The 20,819-nt window shown below is 45.2% G+C and overlaps 1 protein-coding gene across 5 annotated transcripts in view; it reads left to right on the plus strand.

Moving 5' to 3' along the window:
* Window positions 1-20,819, plus strand: part of EPB41L4B (erythrocyte membrane protein band 4.1 like 4B) — a 149,672-nt gene that overhangs the window by 54,967 nt on the left and 73,886 nt on the right. For all 5 annotated transcript variants that reach the window (XM_037797899.1, XM_037797901.1, XM_037797900.1 and 2 more), the window contains exons 5-15: window positions 905-949; window positions 2,774-2,826; window positions 4,728-4,848; window positions 5,973-6,060; window positions 6,197-6,285; window positions 6,570-6,639; window positions 6,730-6,899; window positions 10,101-10,210; window positions 12,284-12,314; window positions 15,785-15,818; window positions 19,485-19,549. In XM_037797899.1, coding sequence (XP_037653827.1) covers window positions 905-949; window positions 2,774-2,826; window positions 4,728-4,848; window positions 5,973-6,060; window positions 6,197-6,285; window positions 6,570-6,639; window positions 6,730-6,899; window positions 10,101-10,210; window positions 12,284-12,314; window positions 15,785-15,818; window positions 19,485-19,549 — 876 coding nt within the window. The remainder of the gene's footprint in view (window positions 1-904; window positions 950-2,773; window positions 2,827-4,727; window positions 4,849-5,972; window positions 6,061-6,196; window positions 6,286-6,569; window positions 6,640-6,729; window positions 6,900-10,100; window positions 10,211-12,283; window positions 12,315-15,784; window positions 15,819-19,484; window positions 19,550-20,819) is intronic.

A 20,819-nucleotide genomic window follows, 5' to 3' on the forward strand; every position in this document is an offset into this window, starting at 1 on the left:
TTGTAGCACTCCTCTTCAGAGCCCTTTATAAAACACACAACATGTAGCCATCACCAAACCCAGTGGTTCTTAACTGGGGTTATGTGAATCAGAAATTCCTGGAAAGTTTTTAGACAATGTAGATTCCTAGGGTCCACTCTTGTGTGTAAGATTCCGATTCTATAGGTATGGAGTGGAGGAGTGTGGGCAGCTTTGTTTTTTACAAAGCATTACAGGTGGTTCTATGCCCACATCCTCCTGGTCAAAAAAACAAAAAACGCATAAAACCTCACTTATCTAAGCCAAGACTTTTTTTTTTTTTAACCTGAATGAACCCTGCTTGTATTATTTGCTACCCCATCTTTCGTTACCCCTGAAACCAGTTGCAGTCCCATCCAGGATTTTTCTTGTTTCTGTTTTGTATTTGTGTACGTGTGCACACGTGTCTGTTTGACTCTTCAGTTAAACTGTATCAGGAAAAAAGCCTGAAGCAGTTGCTAACTACAGTCAGCTATAAACTTTTTGATGCAATCAGCTGCAACCTTCCTGGAATCTGCTGGCAGACGTGGCCAAAGGCCAAACCACTGTTTCCACCCTGCCCTTTTAATTGACACGTTGCGTGCCTGTGCACCCTGTTTGATATCTTCTTGGGCACTGAGGTTTGCGGAAGCCATCACTGGACTGTATGTTGTTCTGTGTTCTACCCTACAAGTATCTTGTGAATTTTGTGCATGCACTCACCTTCCTGGAGACACATGCTTCCCACCAAAGTTCTCATTTGACTTGGCTCTCTTTTTACAATGCAGAATTCCAGGCTGGGAGGTAGGGGTGGGGGTGAGGGGATGCGAGGGTGCTGGGAAGGTGGCGATTGGGAGCAACTGGGAAAGAGTTAACAACTCTGCTGATTTTTGCCTATGTTTGTCAGGTACCTGTTTGTTTTACAACTCAGGCATGACATTCTTTCAGGAAAGTAAGTATGTTTTTGTTCTGACTCTTAACCCAGGATAGATCATAGTATATTTCGAAATAATTCACTGATTTAACTCTTTTACCCTTGTTCCCTTTTCAAAATTCAAAAAAAGTGCACCAGGCTTTGTAAAGTGAGTCTAATACTTGTATCGCTGTCATCATCATCCTTGTTTAAATGATTACTATATGGCTTGAAGCATTTCCAAGAGCATTAATATCTTAAGTGATGTGTATTTGGGAAAAATTCTCTCCCTGATCACATCACTGTCCCATTCATAATGGCTTTTGTCATATTTGCAAGCAAGATGTATTATTTGTATGTATACACTTACAAGGATTTGGACAGTCAAAAAGTCATTCATCACCATCTGCATTCGAGTATTGTGACAAGGTTATGTTCTGGTCTCATTCCCTTTCCACCCCTTAAAAATGGTTTTCAAATGCTAGGCCTCTGGCTAGACAATTTAATGATTATTAAGCACAAGAAGCACTAGCACCAAAATGTTTGATTTTGCATGCAAGATTAATTCATTTTAAGATAAGGGATTTCTTTGGTCATAGCTTTTACAATTGTGTCATTTTTTCAGCATATGTGTTGAGTATTTTCTACTATATGAAAAACTAAGGGCACATTAAGTCTAAAAGGCCATATCTGATACACAGACAATAATACATTTTCAATCTAATTTTGAATATGATCTGAAGGACATTTAAAATGTAATTTCAGAATTTGCAAACTCTCAAATGGAATATACAGTCTCAGTGGAATAAATCTAACTGGAATGTACACTCTAAAACAAGTAGATTGTACAGTGTATACATTTGCCTTATTCCGCCATGCAATACAGATCCTCGATTGGTGTGTGTATTGTGTATGTGTATTTCTCTCCCCCCGCCCCATACGTGCTCCTTACACTAAAGGCCTCTTGACTGTAGAATTGTCTTCAGTTTGGAAAAATATTAATGGCAAAACCATGCATTTGTACAGTACTTTGCAGTTTACACACACTTCAGCCTGATTTCCTAGACTTCAGAGCAGAATGGTGTTCTAGTTCCAGCACTGCCTCCTGCTGCCTCGACTACCTGGGGCAAGATACCTTAATACTCACTTCCTCACCTGTAAAATGGGGGAGCACTGGTAACATGCCATCTCCTAGGGGTTTCCAAACCCAATGCCATGACCAAATTGGATAATGTATATGAAAAGGCTTTGAAAACTATGAAGTACTATACCAATGGATGTCATTATTATTTTTCTGGCTAAATTTGTAATGTTAAGTATGAAAGAGATCACTGGATTTGCAATAAGATACCTCTATTTCTATGTCTCAATTATATTATTAGAGTGCTTGAGTGTGTCCAGCTGTCCTGGAAGTATTAGATATGGAGTCTCTGTATTTATTTTTAGCAGTATGACCTTATTTCAGGAAAGATTTTGAGGCACCTTGAAAAGATGCACATACTGTATCAAGATAAAATAAATTAAAAATAAGTTTAAAAAAATATGAGGCTAAGGGAAGGTTTCCATTCTATTTCCAAACTTCCCCCATTCGTGCCCAGTTCAGTAAAATTGTTAACATGGTTGATAGAAACTATACCTAGACTGGGTTATTTTGTCATGTGACGAGAGATGACTTTGGGAAATGTGTAGTGTTAAATCAGATTGTTTACTTTCTTCTACACAGACAGCAAAAACATAAACTCCAAAGAATAACAACCGCTATCTAAATGTCATGACCTTTTGGAAAACTATTTCAAAGAAAGTTTGCATATTTATGAGTCTATTTAAGTACCTATTTAGAAGTAATCTTTCCTTTTTTTCAAGATTGAAATGCCCATATGAAACTGCTGTGGAATTAGCTGCCCTCTGTCTACAAGGTATATTTTATTCTTGGACAGTAATTAACATTTTAATGTTATTGCTTTTCATTTCAACAAATGTGCCCACTGTGTACCAGGCACAGTGGTATACTTTGGGATATAAAAGACTACAAAATGCTCTCTCCTCTGCTAGCTTCAGGTCCTTTGAGGAAGGCAGGCACATGGGGGGTATACCTTGGTTTCTTTAGGACTGGGGACGTGCGGGAGGCCTGGGAGAGGAATCCCGGGGCAGGAAGAGTCGATGCAGAATAAAGGAGCCAAGGCACAAAGCAGAAAGAAAAGTGCAAGACAGACCAGCCAATTAGTGGCAGTGGAGGGTGACATGCAAGAAGCCGTGGAGCTGGGTGACCTGGACCCCAGTAACAAGCATGAACTCCATGCTTCTGACACCTTCAGAGGCTCTAACGGAGGAGGCGGGCCGGGTCCGGTGTGCGCTTCAGACAGGCCTCCCTGGCTGGGATGGGGAGAAGGGATGGGAGCGGGACCAAAACCGGGCAGGCAGGGAGGAGGTGTTGCTGGAAAAGAGGTAAGAAGACCCCAGGGCCTGACCAGGGCAGGGCAGCTAAAAACCAAACCAGCTGCAGCCCTGGAGGTGACAGGAGAAGGGCTTGGTGGTTAGACGCAGGTGTTGAGGGGAGTCCACGACGATGCACAGGCTGGGTGAACCTCGGTGCAGCCCACGTGGGATGATCCAGGGTGAAAGGGCTGCCGGGTATGGAGTGAGTTGCCATCACTGGAGGCGTTCAGGGATTTGCTGGCCTGTCACTGGGTGGGATGTGGTGTGTTAAGCAGTGGTTCTCAAAGTGTGTTCCCCAGGTCAGCCACATCAGCATGGCCTGGGAACTTGTTAGAAATGCACATTCTCAGGCCTCGCTCCAGTCAGGGAATCGGGATCTCTGGGGGCAGGGCCCAGCCATGTGTGGATTTTGACCCGCCCTCCAGGTGATTCTGATGCCTGTTCAAGCTTGACAACCACTGTTTTAGGAAAGTGCTTCTCCAACCATAACTGAGCACCGGTTACCTGGACTTCTTTGAAAAGGCAGGTTTTGATGCGGTATGCCTGGGCCCAGACCTGAGCATCTGCATTTTGAGCAAGCTCCCCAATATGAGTGTTGTTGGTCTGTGGACCACACTTTGAACTATGATGTATTGGAGGACCTCTGGGGGATTCCTTTTCATTCTGGGATCTGCTTCCTGAGCTGTGGGGAGGGGGGCAGGGAGAGTGGATTTTCTCATTCGTGTCCTGGAGAAATGGGGCCACTGGTGTCCTCAGGCCCTCCGTTCTCGGGGGGCTCAGCAAGAGCACAGCCCGTGCAGCTTGGTCCAGGCTCTGTGCCGTCCCTGCTGGCGGCCGCTCCTCCCTTCTGCACAACCCAGGTTCTGCCTGAGTGGCCGCAGTTTTTCCTGCAGCCCTCTCCTCCCCTCCCCTCCCCTCCCTTGATGGAACCTGCATGCACGGAATTCTTGATTGCTTCTCTGCAGCACTGCAGACCCTCAAGTGCTGCTGTGACGTCCCTTTCACGAGAGCCTTGTTAAATGGATGTTTCTGGGCAGGACTTCATTCCCTGCAATTGCCTTTTATTGCAAATGCAGGGCTCTACCACTTCATGGGGAAAATATAACCAGCACTCCCCAGAGAGGAGAAGCAGTCTAGAAAAAGATAGTAATAACCAAGATGATGGTCTGTCGCCCAGTGGAGAGGACATCAGAATGATTCTTGGGAATTCAGAGTTTACACGTGGGGTACCGGGCAGGAGTTAAACCTTCCTGAAAGAAACTAGTTATACTTTGGGGGGTCTCTGTGCTTTATAATCACACCACTGCCTTTGGACCTGGTCATCGCGATAACCGAAAGCATTAAATGTCTCCTGTTTTCCTCCCTTTTATGAAACTTACAGCGGAGCTTGGGGAGTGCGAGCTTCCGGAACACACACCCGAGCTTGTGTCTGAGTTTCGGTTCATTCCAAATCAGACAGAAGCAATGGAATTTGATATCTTCCAGAGGTGGAAAGAGTTCAGGTACCCTGATGCTGCAGTCTAGACTTCTGAGATGTATGTAGTATATATGTATTAATATGTAAGTGTTTGTCAGGTTCTTATTCACCAGTACAGTTACTCTATCGATGACTGTAAAATTGCCACCCTGGCTCATAAATTCTCTCCTGTGCTTCAATCCTGTTTTTCTAAAGGCCCACCTGTCACCTGTATTTTGAGAGAGTTGTACAACAAGAAACAAACTGTACTCTCTTTTCCTCCCTGAATGCATTTGCTGATTTGCTGGTCCTGATTTGCTGGCTGCTGCCAGGGATACCACCCTGCCTTGACATGTACCCCACTCACTTGTCTCTGGTCCCCCCATGGCCTGAACGAGGCAGACCCTTTAGAAAAACACCCTGGCAGTCCTTGTAGGGGCATTCATATTTGAGACTGTGTGTACAGAGTTGTATTTCGGGAAGTAGGGTCACCACACCTCAGTCCAGTCTCTCATCCCTCCCTGTCATTTCCCCTTGCAGCCCCCACCTTGTCAGACAGCCTTACACCAGGACAGCCAGCACAACCTCTCATTCGCTGGCTCCCCAGGCTTCAGCCTTTCCTCCTTGTGGTCTCAACTTCCCAAAGTACCACCCAAACCAAGCCATTCCTGGACTCAGGAACTTCTCCTGGCTTCCTGTTTGTCACTCAGTCATGCTGGGAAACTCCGATGACTGCTTTGCAATGGAAAAGTGACATTCACGCATTCTCACTATGTGAAATTGAAACGATATAGAAGAGTGAGCATATAGTCATCTCTCACTATCCCACCCTCACGCACACTCACACAAACACACACTCACTCCCTTCCTTGCAGGAAGCCATTGTTAGCAGTCTATTGGGTTTCCTGCCATCCTTTTTCCTTTGCATTTACCTACCAGTGTCTACATACAAAAAAACATAGTTTTGTTAAAGGGTTGTATCGCAAACACTGTTCTTTGATCTTTCTAATAAGTCAACACTATGTTCTTGGAGATCTTTTTGTGTTAATATAAATTGCCATCCCTCATTCCTTTAATGGCTGCATAATATCCCATTGTATGGCTGGACCCGTCAGGATTCTTTGCATGTACCAGTTGCAGTTCACACATATTTCTGTTGGTTTTTCTAAGGGGAAAGAGCCCTGCCCAGGCGGAACTCTCCTATCTGAATAAGGCGAAGTGGCTGGAAATGTATGGGGTGGACATGCACATTGTCAGGGTAAGAGCTGCGTGTGTCCGAGTCTCTTGGTTTTGCTTTTACTGAGAAATGTGCAAACAAAGTAATGTGGTTTTGCATTCTGCTCTGTGATGCCCTGTTAGAACCCTCTACCGATTGTCACTTCGTTTGTTTGTAGGGAAGAGATGGCTGTGAATATTCTCTTGGACTGACCCCGACAGGCATATTAATCTTTGAAGGAGCTAACAAAATAGGCTTATTCTTTTGGTAATTTAGTTTTGTCTAATATTAAAAATGTCTTTTTCTATTTTTTGGTGAAATTATATGTGATGGATGATTATTGAGGGGTATTTATCACACCCAAATTTATTTTAAAAATGCATCGTGCTATTCCTATTTGTGGGTGTATGACAATTGCAAAGAATCTTCTGGATAATCACACTTAAATGAATGAGTGACTTTTTGTAGCAAATCTTGAGATTAAAATGTAGAAAGGAATTGCTGTTGTTTAACTGCAGGTTCTACTTTTAAAATATTTTCTCTCTGTCCAGGCCTAAAATCACCAAGATGGATTTTAAAAAGAGCAAATTGACGCTCATGGTGGTCGAGGATGATGACCAGGTAGGGTTTGCTCCCATTTTCCCTCCTCGCCGTGGGGCCTTCGGTGGTGCTGCAGGCACCCAAACAAGAGCCATGTGCTTCCTCTTTAAGGGACGCGAGCAAGAGCACACGTTTGTCTTCCGGTTAGACAGTGCCAGGACCTGCAAGCACCTCTGGAAGTGCGCGGTTGAGCATCACGCGTTCTTTAGACTGCGGGCGCCAGGGAACAGCAAGTCTAACAGATCAGACTTCATCAGGCTGGGATCTCGCTTCCGATTCAGGTAGGGAGTCATGGTTTTTTGTTTTGTTTCGTTTTGTTTTAATTCAGTTTTATTGAGATATAGTCACATAACCATACAATCGTCCATGGTGTACAATCTACTGTCTACGGTACCATCATATAGTTGTGCATTCATCACCCCAATCTATTTTTAAACATTTTCCTTATACCAGAAAGAATCAGAATAAGAATAAAAAATAAAATAAAAAAGAACACCCAAATTATCCCCCCACCCTGTTTTTCATTTACTTTTTGTCCCCATTTTTCTACTCATCCATCCATACACTTGATAAAGGGAGTGTGTTCCACAAGGTTTTCACAATCACACTGTCACCCCTTGTAAGCTACATTGTTATACAATCGTCTTCAAGAGTCAAGGCTACTGGGTTGGAGTTTGGTAGTTTCAGGTATTTACTTCTAGCTATTCCAATACGTTAAAACCTAAAATGTGTTATCTACATCGTACGTAAGAATGTCCACCATAGTGACCTCTCAGGGAGTCGTGTTTTTAATTGTGGTAGCATATATGTGTGTGTGTATACAATTTATATACATACATGTATAATTTCTTGTTTTAACTATTTAAATTTTAAAAATTTTTATTATGGTAATATATATACAACCTAACATTTCTCCTGTGAACCACTTTCAAGGATACAATACAGTGGTGTTAATTACATTTGCCATGTTGTACCACCATCACCACCATCCCTTACCAAGACTTTTCCAAGTCCCTAAACAGAAATCCTCTCTCCATCAAGCAATGACTCCCACTCCCCTTCCCCTCATCCCCTGCTCACCTCTAATCTATTTTCTGTCTCTATGAATTTGTTTTTCTGGATATTTCATATAAGTGGAATCATGTAATGTTTGTTGTTTTGTGCCTGGCTTATTTCGCTCAGCATAAAGCTTTCAGGGTTCACCCAGTTTGTAGCATGTGTCAGGACTTCATTACTTTTTACAGCTGAATCTTATTCCATTTTATGAATTTGCCACAATTTGTTTATCCATTCATCTGTCGATGGACACCTGGGCTGTTTCCACTTCTTGGTGATTGTGAATAATGCTGCTGTGGACATCGGTGTGCAAGAATCTGAGTTCTTGCTTTTGGTTCTTTGGTGTCAATACCTGGGAAGGGAACCATTTTACAACATAAATCATGTTTTGAAGAACGACAACCATGGTGTTTTTTTTGTGAAAGGAGCAATGGATTTGCACCCAGAGATAGGTTTTGCATCCCATCCCTGCTTCTCTCTTGAGGTCTGACCTTCAGGCATATCATTTAAGTTCTTTTAGTTTTCTGTACCTTCATTGAAAAAATGGGGCTAATCATAGCAAAATTCACGATTGCTAGCATTTAGCTAGGGCTGTGCTGTCTAATATGATTGCTACTAGCCACCTGTGGCTATTTAAATTTAAATTAATTAGAATTAAATACATTTCAAAAGGCACTTCCTCAGTCTCGCTGGCCACTTTTCACACAAGCATGGTGCTCCTGTATTGGTCAGTGCAGGCATAGGATGTTTGTGTCATTGCAGAAAGTTCCAGTGGGCAGTGCTGCCCTAGAGTTTCCCACATACTGACTCTTCATCCTCGTAGCAGCCTTAAAAACTGGGTGCCTGATTATCCACATTTACAGATAAGGGGTTACATCACCTGCCAGTAAATGATGGAGCTGATATTCAAGCTCAGCCAGTCTGGCTCTTATATTTCTAACCACTATTATGTTGCCTTTCAAGTGTCAATGTTAAGGAATTTGGTGACAATTAAGAATGCGAAGAGAATGTCAACATGCTTAGGTGACCTAGGGTGGGCTCAGTAATTGTTTGAATCTGCAAAGACCCTGAAGAAGTGGAGACCTGATTCTGATACCTTTTTGCTGATGATTCTAAGACTGTCTTTCAAAATGCTTGAAAACTCCCAGGGTGTTTGTTAAACATAAGGATTGATGACCTCATCTGAGAGCTCATGTGCTTCCTGCTGGAAGGTTTTTAGCCTTGTGTTTCCCCGTGGTTTCCTTCTTTTGCAATCAGAATCTATGGGCACACAAGTGTGTGTATATGTGTAATACTTGGAAGTGTGCGTTTTCAGTGTGTTCCCAGGGTTGGTTTTTGAGGCACATCCATTAGTCTGAGAATCGTTGTTGCAAGAACTGGCACTTCCCATGGTTTCATAACCTCTACCCACAAAATGGCATGGCCCTGAACTCTGCTTAAAACGCCAAGAGATTGGCCCATTTCAAATTAATCTACTGTGTAAGGAAATGGTTGTGCCTTTCTGTTTAAAAAATTATTATGTTTGAATGTAATTCTAAATGCTCCAAGGGAGGGAAAAATTAGACCAGGACCCTCTTGAGAGAGAGACTCGAATCCCAGCATTCTTTGGAGGATGGGAAATGTCCCACTGCAGAGGTTAGCAGAGGCGCTGCGAGGTGAGCCCGTGTCTACTGTGGTTGGAGTGGGGAGGGAGGACTGTGGGGTGGGTGGGGTGGGAGCCAAGCAGGCTTTTCCCTCCTGGGAAGAGACTCCCCTTGACATTTGGCCCAGACCAGTCTCCCGTCTGCTTTGGGAGGAGAAGCCCAAGAAGGAAGGGGAGTTTGGAGATTAGGGTGCCCCTTGGAGGCACTTAGAGCCTGGAGCCAGTGGCAGGTGCCTCCTTCCATCCGAGAAATCATAAATGGAGCACGTGGAATGGAGCCATGGTGGGCAGGTCAGACGAAACAGCACGCCTCCTGGAAGCTGCAGCTGGGCGCTGAAACAAACCCAGTGTGTTGAATTCCAGAAAGCCTTGGTGAAATAAGTAATATTGTCCTTGGCTTTGCAGAGAAAGCCAAGGTTTAGTTAAGTGGTCAATGAGGAGTTAAGAGTTGCTGTAGTGTGTTTAATGAAACCTTATTTTATGTGCTAATCAGTGTTCTCTTAGTCACATGTTCCAGGTACTCTGTTTGCCTTGTGCAGCCAGGTGGCTGGTACCTAACTCAGAGAGTTAGTCCTTTGGTGGAAATATCTGCCCCTATAACCCGGATGTGGCAGAAATGCTTTTATTTCAAATGGAAAGGCTGATGAGTCTTTACCAGACAAGTTCAAGATAAACTGAAATTTATATTGGAGCTCTTGAAAATAAAAGTTCACTTCCATATATATATGTATAATACACTGATATTCTAATATTGCTACCATGCAATAAAATATTTATTTTCCAGTGGGCGGACAGAATATCAAGCCACACACGATGCCAGGTTACGGAGAACCAGCACCTTTGAAAGGAAGCCTAGCAAACGCTATCCGTCCCGAAGACATTCGACCTTCAAAGGTGACGTGTTTTTCACATCGCCTTGGAATTTTACGTTTGCATTTGGTTGGTTAACCCCCAAGGAGCTTGACAGAGCAGTCGGTGAAGGACGTCTGTACAGCTCAGGTCCATCATTCCGAAGCTTTTGAAAGCGTCCCAGCAGTCCTCTCGATGGAAGCCAGGCTGCTTCTGCCGTCCAGCTCTCTTGAGTCTTTCCCACTTGAATGTGTTCATTTCTTCTCCTCATCCCCATATTTTTTCTGGTGCCTCTTTGCTTCTTTCCTACCAAGCCCTGCACACTCAGGCATATTATAGGTAAACACGTCTTTTGCCTGTGGATGAAGATACTGTGTGTTAAAAGGCAAACAGTCCCTTCCCTACTCCATCTTGCAGTTATAAGTGTGAACACCAGACTGCTGCTAACAAGACTTGTGGCCACTTAAGAGTGAATACAAAATACATAGCTCAGGCCCCTAGGGTCAGTCCAACACACACCCTACCTTTGAGTTTGGCCAGGCCCTGGGGTGTTTTCCCCCACCCCCTGCCCTGAACCTCGTCTGTGTGGTCTGTAGTTGTGTCTCACACATGGCGTGAGGCCCAGCACCCAGGGCACACTGTCAGCCAGTGAGTGAGCAAGCCACCCTCAGATCTGTTTAAACCCAGCCTCCAAATCCCATCTTGTACTTCTCCCTTCTCTCCATGTGCTTGCTCTCCAGTTGGGACACCTGGTTTAGCACAGAGTTGTTTGCTCTTTTATATAAACTCTGCTCTCTGAACCCACCAGGCTCCCTCCCGTAGATCGTGGTGGCTGTAGATAGAGTAGTGGCTGTTCCATACATTTTCCTGCAATGGCTCAGGAGGACTTAGTGGGCCTCCGTGGGACCTGGCACCTGTACATGCCTCCTTCTAGAAGCTTAGGCTTGTGTTCCCCCCACGGTTTTCTTCCTTTATGAACCAAATAATACAGTGGTGTGGCAGGCGGAAATTCACTAAACCTGTCGTTGACTGCCTTAGTGGAGCCCAGAGGCCAGGAAATGTGGAAAGGCTCCAGGGTGGGGGTCTTTCCAGAGAAGGGTGAAGGGTTGATGAGGGGCCTCAAAACCCTAACAGATAAGGGGTGACTGCAGAAACTGGGAAGTGTCACGGGAGGGGGAAGGACCCTTTCTTTCCTAAGAAGTGTGCTCCCTCCCTGGGGAGGGTTATGCTGGGTGTCATCATTGGATCAGAGTTGCCCAGAAACAGCCCAATATGAGGACCTTTTCACTGGGATTGTCCCAAGATAGGAAGGCCTGTCTCCGCACAGGGGTGAGCTCCCCATCTCTCCAGGCGTGTGCATGCATCAACACAGAGACCCCTTGGTGAGGCGACTGCAGAGGGGAGTGGGCATTGTGTCCCTGGACCCGCAGTGGCTTGAGGTCCCTTCCTGACTCAATCTTGTGGGGTTCTCTTCCACTTTCCTTCCTTCTCCCCATCCTCTCCTTTCCTTTCCTGTCTTTTCCTTTCCTTTCCTCTCCTTTACTGACACTTTTCCCTAGCCAGAGTTCTGGCATCTTCTTTATGAAGCTTTTGATGGTTCTTCCTGCTCATCCTTTTTAAAACAAAACTGAGCATAGACAAGTAAGCTCTACATCATTCCACCCCTACCCCCCACCCACCTTCCGCACAAACTCATATCCGTGCCCCGGTCAGAAGTAACTGCTGTGAACTCCCTCACTACAGGGTTCAGGCTGTGTTTCAGCCTGTGCCACCTTATGCTGCGTTCACTTTTCTACGCCTCTCTCTGTCTGTCTCTCGCTCTGTGTGTGTGTGTGTGTGTGTGTGTGTGTGTGTGTTTCTTTGTCTTGAGAGCAAGGGCCATATCTCCGTCTCTGCATCCCCGGAGCGCCTGGCCCTGGGAGGCTCGCCCACTGTGGAAGTGAATTGGAGGGAGGGGGCGTGGAGGAAGGGCAGCTTATTCCCCAGCGAGGGGCAGATTCTGTGTCCTGGGGCTGCGACAGCTCTGAGATGGCAGAAGTCTCCTTCCTGGTCATTATCTTTCATTGTAAAAGTTCTACAGCTCTCTAAGATGCCATACTTTTCTTTTTTCCTTTAAAGCAAGCAACCCGGTGATAGCAGCTCAGCTCTGGTAAGTGCCCCCAGACTTTGGGGTATGGCTTTTCTCTCTAATTAATGTATTTATTTGCAATGCTGACTTTTCTTAACACCATTAAATCATAGAATGAGTCATCTGATCTTTTTTTTTTCCTTTTTCTGTTACCAGGCTCTACCATCCTAGCTTTCAATAAGTACACAATAGAATGTTCCAAGACAGTTTGTTTTTTCTTTTTCTTTTTTTTTTTTTTGGAAAACACAGCTGCTTTGTTTGAGTAGCTTTTTGCTTTGTTTATTATAACAGTGGGTGATAAAGGTGATAGGAATGTGTATCCCACACTGTGCTAGCGGCGTGGCAGGTAGCGATGGGAAAGGAGGCTGCGCTCGGGAGCAAAAGCTAGATGCCAGCAAATGCTGGATTTGCTCAGCAACACAGGTTTTAGGGTTGTACAGCATAGAACACATCAAATGCCCTCAATGAAATTCCTGCAGGAGCAGGAACTTACTGCACAACTGAAACCCTCAAGCCCAGGGATCAGCACACTTTCTGTAAAAGGACGGAGAGTAAACATTTTTGACTTTGCGGGCCATGCCATCTCCATTGCAGCTGCTCAGCTCTTGTCATAGGTGAAGCAGCCACGGACAGTATGTACATGAGTGTGCATGTCTGTGTTCCAATAAAGCTTTATTTATAAAAACTGGCAGGCTGGATTTGGCCCGTGGGGTGGAGTTTGACAACCCTCTCAGCTTGCCTGTACCTGGGAATCATCTGGTGAGCTTTGAAGACTCTCTGCAGCCAGGCCATGCCCCAGACTCCTTGAATCAGAATGACTGAGGGTGGGACCCGGGCATCTGTGGGTTTTAAGATTCCCCAGTTGATCTCCGGGTGCAGCCCTGCCTGGTTGTGTCCTCTCTTTCTCCCTCTGAAACGACTGTTTTTCTTAAATGGGTTTTGATTTATTAGGTGGACAGCGGTCACATCAGTGAGTCACAGAGTGTAGTTGTGCCGATTTCCCCAGCCTCTCTGTAGTCCCAGGTGCAGGGCCCAGGGCTGCTGGGGAGGGTCTTGGAGATAAGCAGGGCGTGGCTGTGGACCCCATGGCTGTGCAGAGGCAGGTTCTGGAAGCCCTGGAGTTGTGCCGGGGCACTGGCTGAGGGCTCAGGAGCCTTCCACCGTGGCCCCAGCTCTGGAATGTTGGGCCTTCCCCTTATTGAGCCTCCTTTTTCTCCTTTGAAACCAGGGAGGTTAGACTAGATGAGTGTTTGTCCAAATTTTTTTAGCCTCTGGTTTTTCCCACCAGAAGAAGTCTGGTACAGAACAGACAAAAATGGAGCTACTCTGGATGAAGGAGAATGGGACTGGGGTGAGGCAGGGGCAGCCTCCCATGCCATCCTGCTCCTCCACCTCCCACCCCCAGTGCAGCCCCCGGCACCTTCCGGGAACCCAGGGTTCTAGAGAACCTGGCACGGTGAGGCCTCCCCCTAGGACAGCTGGAAACTCAACCCTGGGTCTCTGGTTGCAAACTCTACTTGCAGTGCCGATCTGCTGGGGGTTTGCAGTGTGTCTTGTCTCAGTACCTAATGCAGGGGCTTGAACCCTGAGGGGGCCTGAGGAGGTTGCAGTATTCCTGTGTGTACTAATGTTAAGCCTGCAGGTTTGCCCAATTTCTAAGGTCCCTCTGGCAGGGAAGGTGCTGAAAGTGTTTGCTCCTTTCTCAGCCTGTCAGGGTGTCTTGCTTTTAATTCTCAGGGGCTTGTAAGTTATTGCATTTATTCCCTGTGCTCTCAGAGGCGGTGATTTGTTTTGTTTTGTTTTGTTTTGTTTGTTTTTCCCTAATAAAATTATATTCTCCTCTTAGCATCTCACAGAGATTATATATATGCGGAAGCAAAACTAAAAAAAAAAAAAAAAATCACCAAAAAAACAAAAACACAAAAACAAACCAACAACCCAGCCGCAGTAAATATACCCATTAGGAGCAAATGAGCTAATAGCCACTGTTCGCAGCTGTTCAGTTGCTTTCTGCAGCCCTTCGGTCCCAAGGTGGGAGAGATTGGTGTGGGAACCACTGATGAAATTGTGCTTTGGGCTGCAGTGGTACTTCAGAAAAATAGCCCCGCACAGGACACTTAACCTGCCTGAGGAAATCCAGCTGGGGGTGAATCTGGCCAAGATTGAGCTCCGTGGGATTGTTGCTCTCTGAAAACTGAAACACGGAACCATTGTGACCCCTAGCAAGCCACTCATAATAACGTTTTTCCTTCTCATTGTTGGAGAAGCAGAAAACTTCGATTCCAGATGCACCACCCTAGCAGCGGAGCTCAGCTATTGCAGCCCTGTTTGCATGTGGTTTTTCTGGCTGATGGCATGTGTTTTATGCACGTTGCATTTTACACCCGTCTTCTCCATCCGTATATGTGTGTGTGTGTGTGTGTGTGTGTGTGTGTGTGTGTGTGTGTATATATATATTTTTTTTTTTTTTTTTTGGCTGGAGTGGCTGCATGTAAGATCCCATCAAAGTAGGACCATCACTGCACTATGGTTACATAAGATGTGAAGTTTAGGAGAAGCTGGTTGAGGGATATAGGGACATTCTCTTTACCATTTCTGCAAATTTTTCTGCAAGTCTAAAATTAGTCCAAAATTAAAAGTTAAAAAAAAAAAATGCATTGTGTGTGAAAGACCCTGCACCTATTCTCAGGCTATCCGAGAGCCAGCGGGGATTAGTGGCTTTGGGGTTGGGCAGAGCCAGGTTTCCAGTCCTGGCCCTGCCATCCACTAGTTGGGTGACCCTTAGCTGATTTCCTAAGTTCTCTGTTAGGCAACTATTCCTTTATCTGTTAAATGAGGTTGTAACATTTATTGACCTCATCTTGCTGTTGTGTGGATTAAATAATAACAGATGTGAAGTTCCCAGTGCACAGCCTGTGTGGAGGGAGCATTCCAAAGTGGTGGCCATGTCATCAGCAGAGTGACTGATAGCGGCTGGACCTACCTGGGGCTCCCCCGCCGCCCCCAGTGCCTCTAGTGGCAGAGGCTGCTAAGTGGCAGGAGGGAGGCCTTGCAGCTGCAGAAACTTTAAACATCCAGGAGCTTCCTGGTGCCTCCGGGACGTCCAGCCTTGCCAGGGTGGGTCTGGAATGGGAGCCACAGTTACTTTGTTTACCTACCTGAAAGGGCCTTCTTTGTGCCACCAAAGTACTGCTTCCTGTTGCCCTGTCGTTAATCTGGCTTTGAATGTCACGTGCATCATTCTGGAATGTCACCTACGTGTTTCTGTTCGTGAGCTCTGAAGTGATGAATCAGGGTTGCTGTTTGGTTTCCTTGGTTATATGTTAAACTAAGTAGGTAATAACCAAAAAAAAAGAAATAGTATGTGAAAGTCACATAGCTCATAGGGGTCGCTTATGATTGTTAAATAAGAGAGTAATGATGCCACTTTACAACCTGTGAAATTACAATTTTTCCTTTCTTTCTTCTTCTTCTTCTTTTTTTTTTTTTAGCTCTAAAACAAATCCTGAAGTCCATAATTACCAGGTGAGATACTGCTTTAAAAGTTTCCACGTAATACTTCTCTGTATTTTTTCAGTTTTCTGCCTTGAATAGCCATTATGTATATGGTCAGATTTTGAAGAAGTAATACTGGTAAATATGTATAATTTTTTAGAAAACAGTAAGAGGAGAGCCCTTCTCTACTGTCCCATGCTTCCTGTTGGTTGTCGGAACTGCCTTATTTTCTTAACCTTGTCAAATGGCCAGCTGTGGGGGACACGTGTAAGTGTCTGGGTGATCAAACACAACCTCTTAAGGCATTCACGGGAGGCAGCTTGTTGTCAAAGTGTGTTCTAGGCCCAGGGAATATGAGTCTCTTGAGATGTGCCTCCTGGAAAAGACGTCTTGGTCAAATGTTTGGGAAATGTTGCCTCCTTCACCCTCTTTCTTGGATTTTATAGTGCCCATTGGGGTGTCAAAAGTACTGAGAAATCCTGCAAGAAAGACTCATTTGACTTCTTAAAAGGTAGTGTTTCCCCAAATTATTAATCATGGGCTACCTCCCTCCCCACTCCCCAAAAATGAAAAAAGCAAACTGGTCTTTAAAAAATTTTTTTGGTGGAATACTCATTAATGCCAGTGGAACTGTGGTCTCCAAAACCCACTTTGTAAGGTGCTAGGCCCATGTAGACATGTTTCCATGGCTGGTGATCTGTCTTCCACAGATCCCCAGTGTGCCCCTGGTGTAAACCAGGGTCCAGGGCCACCTGCCTGCAGCCCCTGGTGAATACGGTAAAGGTGCAGATGTGCCTCCCCCTGGCATCCAGCAGCTCTGGGCGGCTGTCCCTAGCCAGTCACAGCCCAATATCAACCAAAGACCCAACCCAGAAGTCACCTCCATGGTCCCTTCTCTGATCCTCTCCATGGGGAGTCACCGGCACCAGTGGTTCTCAGCCCTACTGCACCTTAAAACCATCTGACAAACTTTAAAGAAGTAACCAGTGCTTGTGCCTTGTCCCAGATTGACTGACTCAGACACTCAGGGTAGGATCTGGGCAGCAGTAGAGCCTCAAGGTTCCTGAGGTGGTTCTACTGAGCAGCCCGGCAGGGGAGCCCTGGGTGGGTGTGAATCTCCCTTCCTGGGTTGTCATTGGTTGGTGCTTGGCAGCAATGTCCATGTCTGGTGACTTCTCCTAACCTGGGGCCACTTTTCTCGTGCTGGGCGGGTTCAGATGCCCTAGGGACACTGTTCTCCCAGGCTTCCTGTGCCCTGTCATCAGTCTGGCTTTAAATGTCCTCAGGAATAAGCTGTTCTGTAAAAGGTTTATCACTTTGGAGCCTTCTTTTAGTTCGTCCCTTTCTCCTTCTTTCCTCACCGTCGATAGTAATTCCTTATGTGGGAGGTGAGATCCCAAAGTACCTTATGGGGTTTCCAAATGGTTATATTTCAGAAGAATTTTGGGACATTGACTTCCATACATGAAGTCACGTTCCCAGTGTGCAGAACCTGAAAGTGCCTTTAGAGTTTGAGCGAATAAAAAGTAAAAACTGCTCTGAACTCGGTCAAGCCTCCCACTTCCCTTGCCTTCTTTAGGTTCTTGAATTTTCTTATTCAGGGTTGTTTTTTTGTTGAAGGCCTTTCAGGTGTGAGTGACTGGAATGTTGTGGGTCAAGGAAGGGTTGTTGATGGGTAATTACTGCTTGAAAGGAGAGAAAAATAAAAATAAAGCCAAGCAGCCCCAGCTCAGCACTGCCCCTACCCTCTCCCCACCTGCCTTGTGGTGCTCTCTGCTTATAGTGAACACTGAGGGGATTATTTGTTGAAATCAGATCTACAAAACACTGTTTCCTAGACATTGTTCTTCTCTCCACATCTTTGGCAACCACTGCTCCTTTGCACCTTGGCAATTTTGGAAGTTCTGTGTTGTTCTTTCAAGGTTTGGCAGTAAATTGACCGTGGAAAGAATGTCCTGAGAAGTGGTTTGATAAATATCTGGGTGCGTTGAAGGGTTTTTGGGAGGCTGGTGATGCAGCGTTTATCTTTTTCTGAGCACAGGGAGGTTCTCTGTTGGTGTTGGGAAGGACAGATCTTCCTTGTGTGGGACTGTCCCTGGAATTACAGGATATTAGCTTCCCTCTTCTCGCCCTATTAGTCAATGTGACAAGCAAAAGTGCCCACTTACATTTCCAGTTATCCTCGTGGAGGCATAACTGCCCTTGTTGAGAACCACCTGGGTTAACGTTAAAATTCCCCAGCATCTTTAGAGTGTTTGAATAAAGGACCAGAGACTGAGGAATGTTCTGGAATCTCCTCCTCCTATGTCTGTGTGGATTAACACATTTCCTCTACAAATCGGATTTGGCTGTGTTTGAAAACACAGAATAGAGTAGAGGGTCCCGTTCTGTCCTCAGCTAGTTAATTTCTCTTGTTGAAGACCCAGGTGGTGGAGCTACCTTTTGGGCCTGGCTGTGTGACCAAAACACCTGAAACAGTTTGACTTTGAGCAAATCATCCAAACTCGCTGGATCTCCTAAAGGGAGATGCCAAGAGATTGCATTAGGGAGTTTCTAAAGCCCTGGGCAGTCGGCTCTGAGATTCTGCTACTGAGGTTTTCCTCCAGATTCCTTTCTCCTGTAGCTTGCCCTATTGGGGGCTGTGGACTTAGCTTGCTGACGTCACTGAAGGAGAGAGGCCCCCATCCCATTGCCCTACTCCCTCCAACAAGGGAACACAGAGCAGGCAGGAAAGGCCTCCGAGGGCCACGAAAATCAAATGAACAGAATTGCTCAGAATGGTCTATGACAGAGAGAAGGCATCTGCTTATTAACCAAGAAGGGGAAGAAATAATTAAAAGAATAATGGTGACAGAACTGTAATGACTTCAGATGTCAGGAGGATCTGATTTGCCCCCTAGAAAGTTGAGCCTGGAGAAACCCTGTGGCTTATGGCCACGTCTGGGGCTGCTGCCCCCAGCAGGCCAGAAGGGGAAACGCAGCTCCCGACCTGCCTGGGGTGGTCTTGTCTTCTCCATCCTTCTCCTTTTGTGGGAGTCACTGATCTGGATCTGTTTTCTCATCTTAAAATGGTTCATGGATTAATTCCTTCCTTCCTTCTGTTTTGTCAGGATAATAGTGCTCTCGATGATTTGGGGGGGGGGGGGTATTTTGTTTTGGATCACATTTTCTTTTTTATTTATTTTTATCAAAAACTACGTTTATTATATAAATGGGAGAAAAAGAAAGAAAATTCACCCACTGCCCTGCTGCCTCGGCGTTCTGTCCAGCCTTGTCCATGTGCCAACCTAACTGTTACACGTGGTCAGCATCATTTTTGGCAATGAAAAATTGTTTCAGGAAAAAGGAATCCCTTCCCACTCTCCCCGTGTTTCTAGAACCTACTGTCTGTTCCTTTGGGAAAGGTGGATATTGCCCATCCTGGGCTCTCTGGATGACTCCTCCCAAGGCAGACAGGGGCTTCCCAGCCCTCCGCACTAAGGCCCCCTCCGGAGACTGGGCTTTCAGAACCAGAGGCCGGGTTCCAGCCCCCGCCTTTGGCACTGGGGGAAAAACGATCGTCCTGGGATGTCCTTGCCCCACTTTGATATTGGGGACTAGTTAGAGCCTTCCCAGTCACACTCAGCCAGTGGAGGAGAAGGTAAAGGAAGAAGTAAAAAGGTAATTGAATAACCAAGCCTGTTGTCTTATTTCTAGCCTCAGTATCATCCTAACATCCATCCCAGCCAGCCTCGGTGGCACCCTCACTCTCCAAACGTAGGGTAAGTACTTGAGCTTGACATTTCTACTTCTCTCCGAACAAGTTCAAATTTTACTTAGTTGTGTGTTGAAGTTCTGTCCCAGAAACAGCTCTTAAATGGTTCATTGTCATGAGTGAATAATTTGCAAAGGAAAGGAAGCTGGTGCTGAGTGTGAGCTTACTCAAGTTATATTCTGTGAAATAAAAAGGAATTTTGAAAATCATTTTAACCTCAGATATTTTGGGTTTGTTTCTGAAGTGAAATGTTATTTCAAATCTCAGAGTACAATTTTCCTATCCTGAGAATTCATTCGTTTATTAAAAGTATGACCATAGAGCCTGAGGACTTTTTGTTGTTGCGGGTTTTTTTGAAAGGTTTGTTTCAACTGGGATTGAGAGTGGGGATTTGCTTCTTGTAGCTGTAGATCTTTTCCCCTAACCCAGGGGTTGGCAAACTTGTTCTGCAAAGGGGCAGATAGTCAATATTTTTGCTCTGTGGGCTGTACAATCATGGTTACAACTCACCTCTGCCGTGTTTCCCCCGGTACCAAAGGCTGGGGGCTGGAACGCGGCCCCAGGTCCTGAAAGCAGCCATGGACAATAGGAAACGAACAGACAAATGGGTGTGGCTGTGTGCCAGTAAATCTTATTTAAAAAGCAGGTGGATGTGGGATTTGGCCCAAGGGCTGCCGTTTGCGGACCCCTGTCCTGACCCATCACGGTCCTCCTGAAATAAAGTTGACATCTGCAGTACAGGCAGACCTTGGAGGTACTGCGAGTTCATCTCCACACCACTGCAATAAAGCAAATATCACAATAAAGCAAGTCAGATGAATTTTTTTGTTTCCCAGTGCATATGAATTATGTTTACACTGTACTGTAGTCTATTTAGTGTGCAATAGCATTATGTCTAAAAAAGTAATTAAATTAATAAAAATGTGACACAAAGACATGAAGTGAGCTCATGCTGTTGGAAAAATGGGGCCAATAGACTTGCTCGAGTCAGGATTGCCACAAACCTTCAATCTGTAAAAAACACAGTATCTGCAAAGCACAATAAAGGAAAGTACAGTAAAACGAGGTATGCTTATACTAGGTTGATACTTAGGCTTGAGAGGTTTGGGTTTTTGTTTGTTTTTGTTTTTGTTTTGGTGGGGGATGAAGATTGGTTTTTAGATTTTTATTGTGGTAAAATATATACTTTAAAATTTGCCCTTTTAACCTTTGTCTTGAGAGATTTTTTTTTCCATTTTTTTTATTGTGAACTTTAACATATATACCTAACAGTGATA

The sequence above is a fragment of the Choloepus didactylus genome, chromosome 10 (assembly GCF_015220235.1).
Source record: "Choloepus didactylus isolate mChoDid1 chromosome 10, mChoDid1.pri, whole genome shotgun sequence".
Classification (NCBI taxonomy): Eukaryota; Metazoa; Chordata; class Mammalia; order Pilosa; family Megalonychidae; genus Choloepus; species Choloepus didactylus.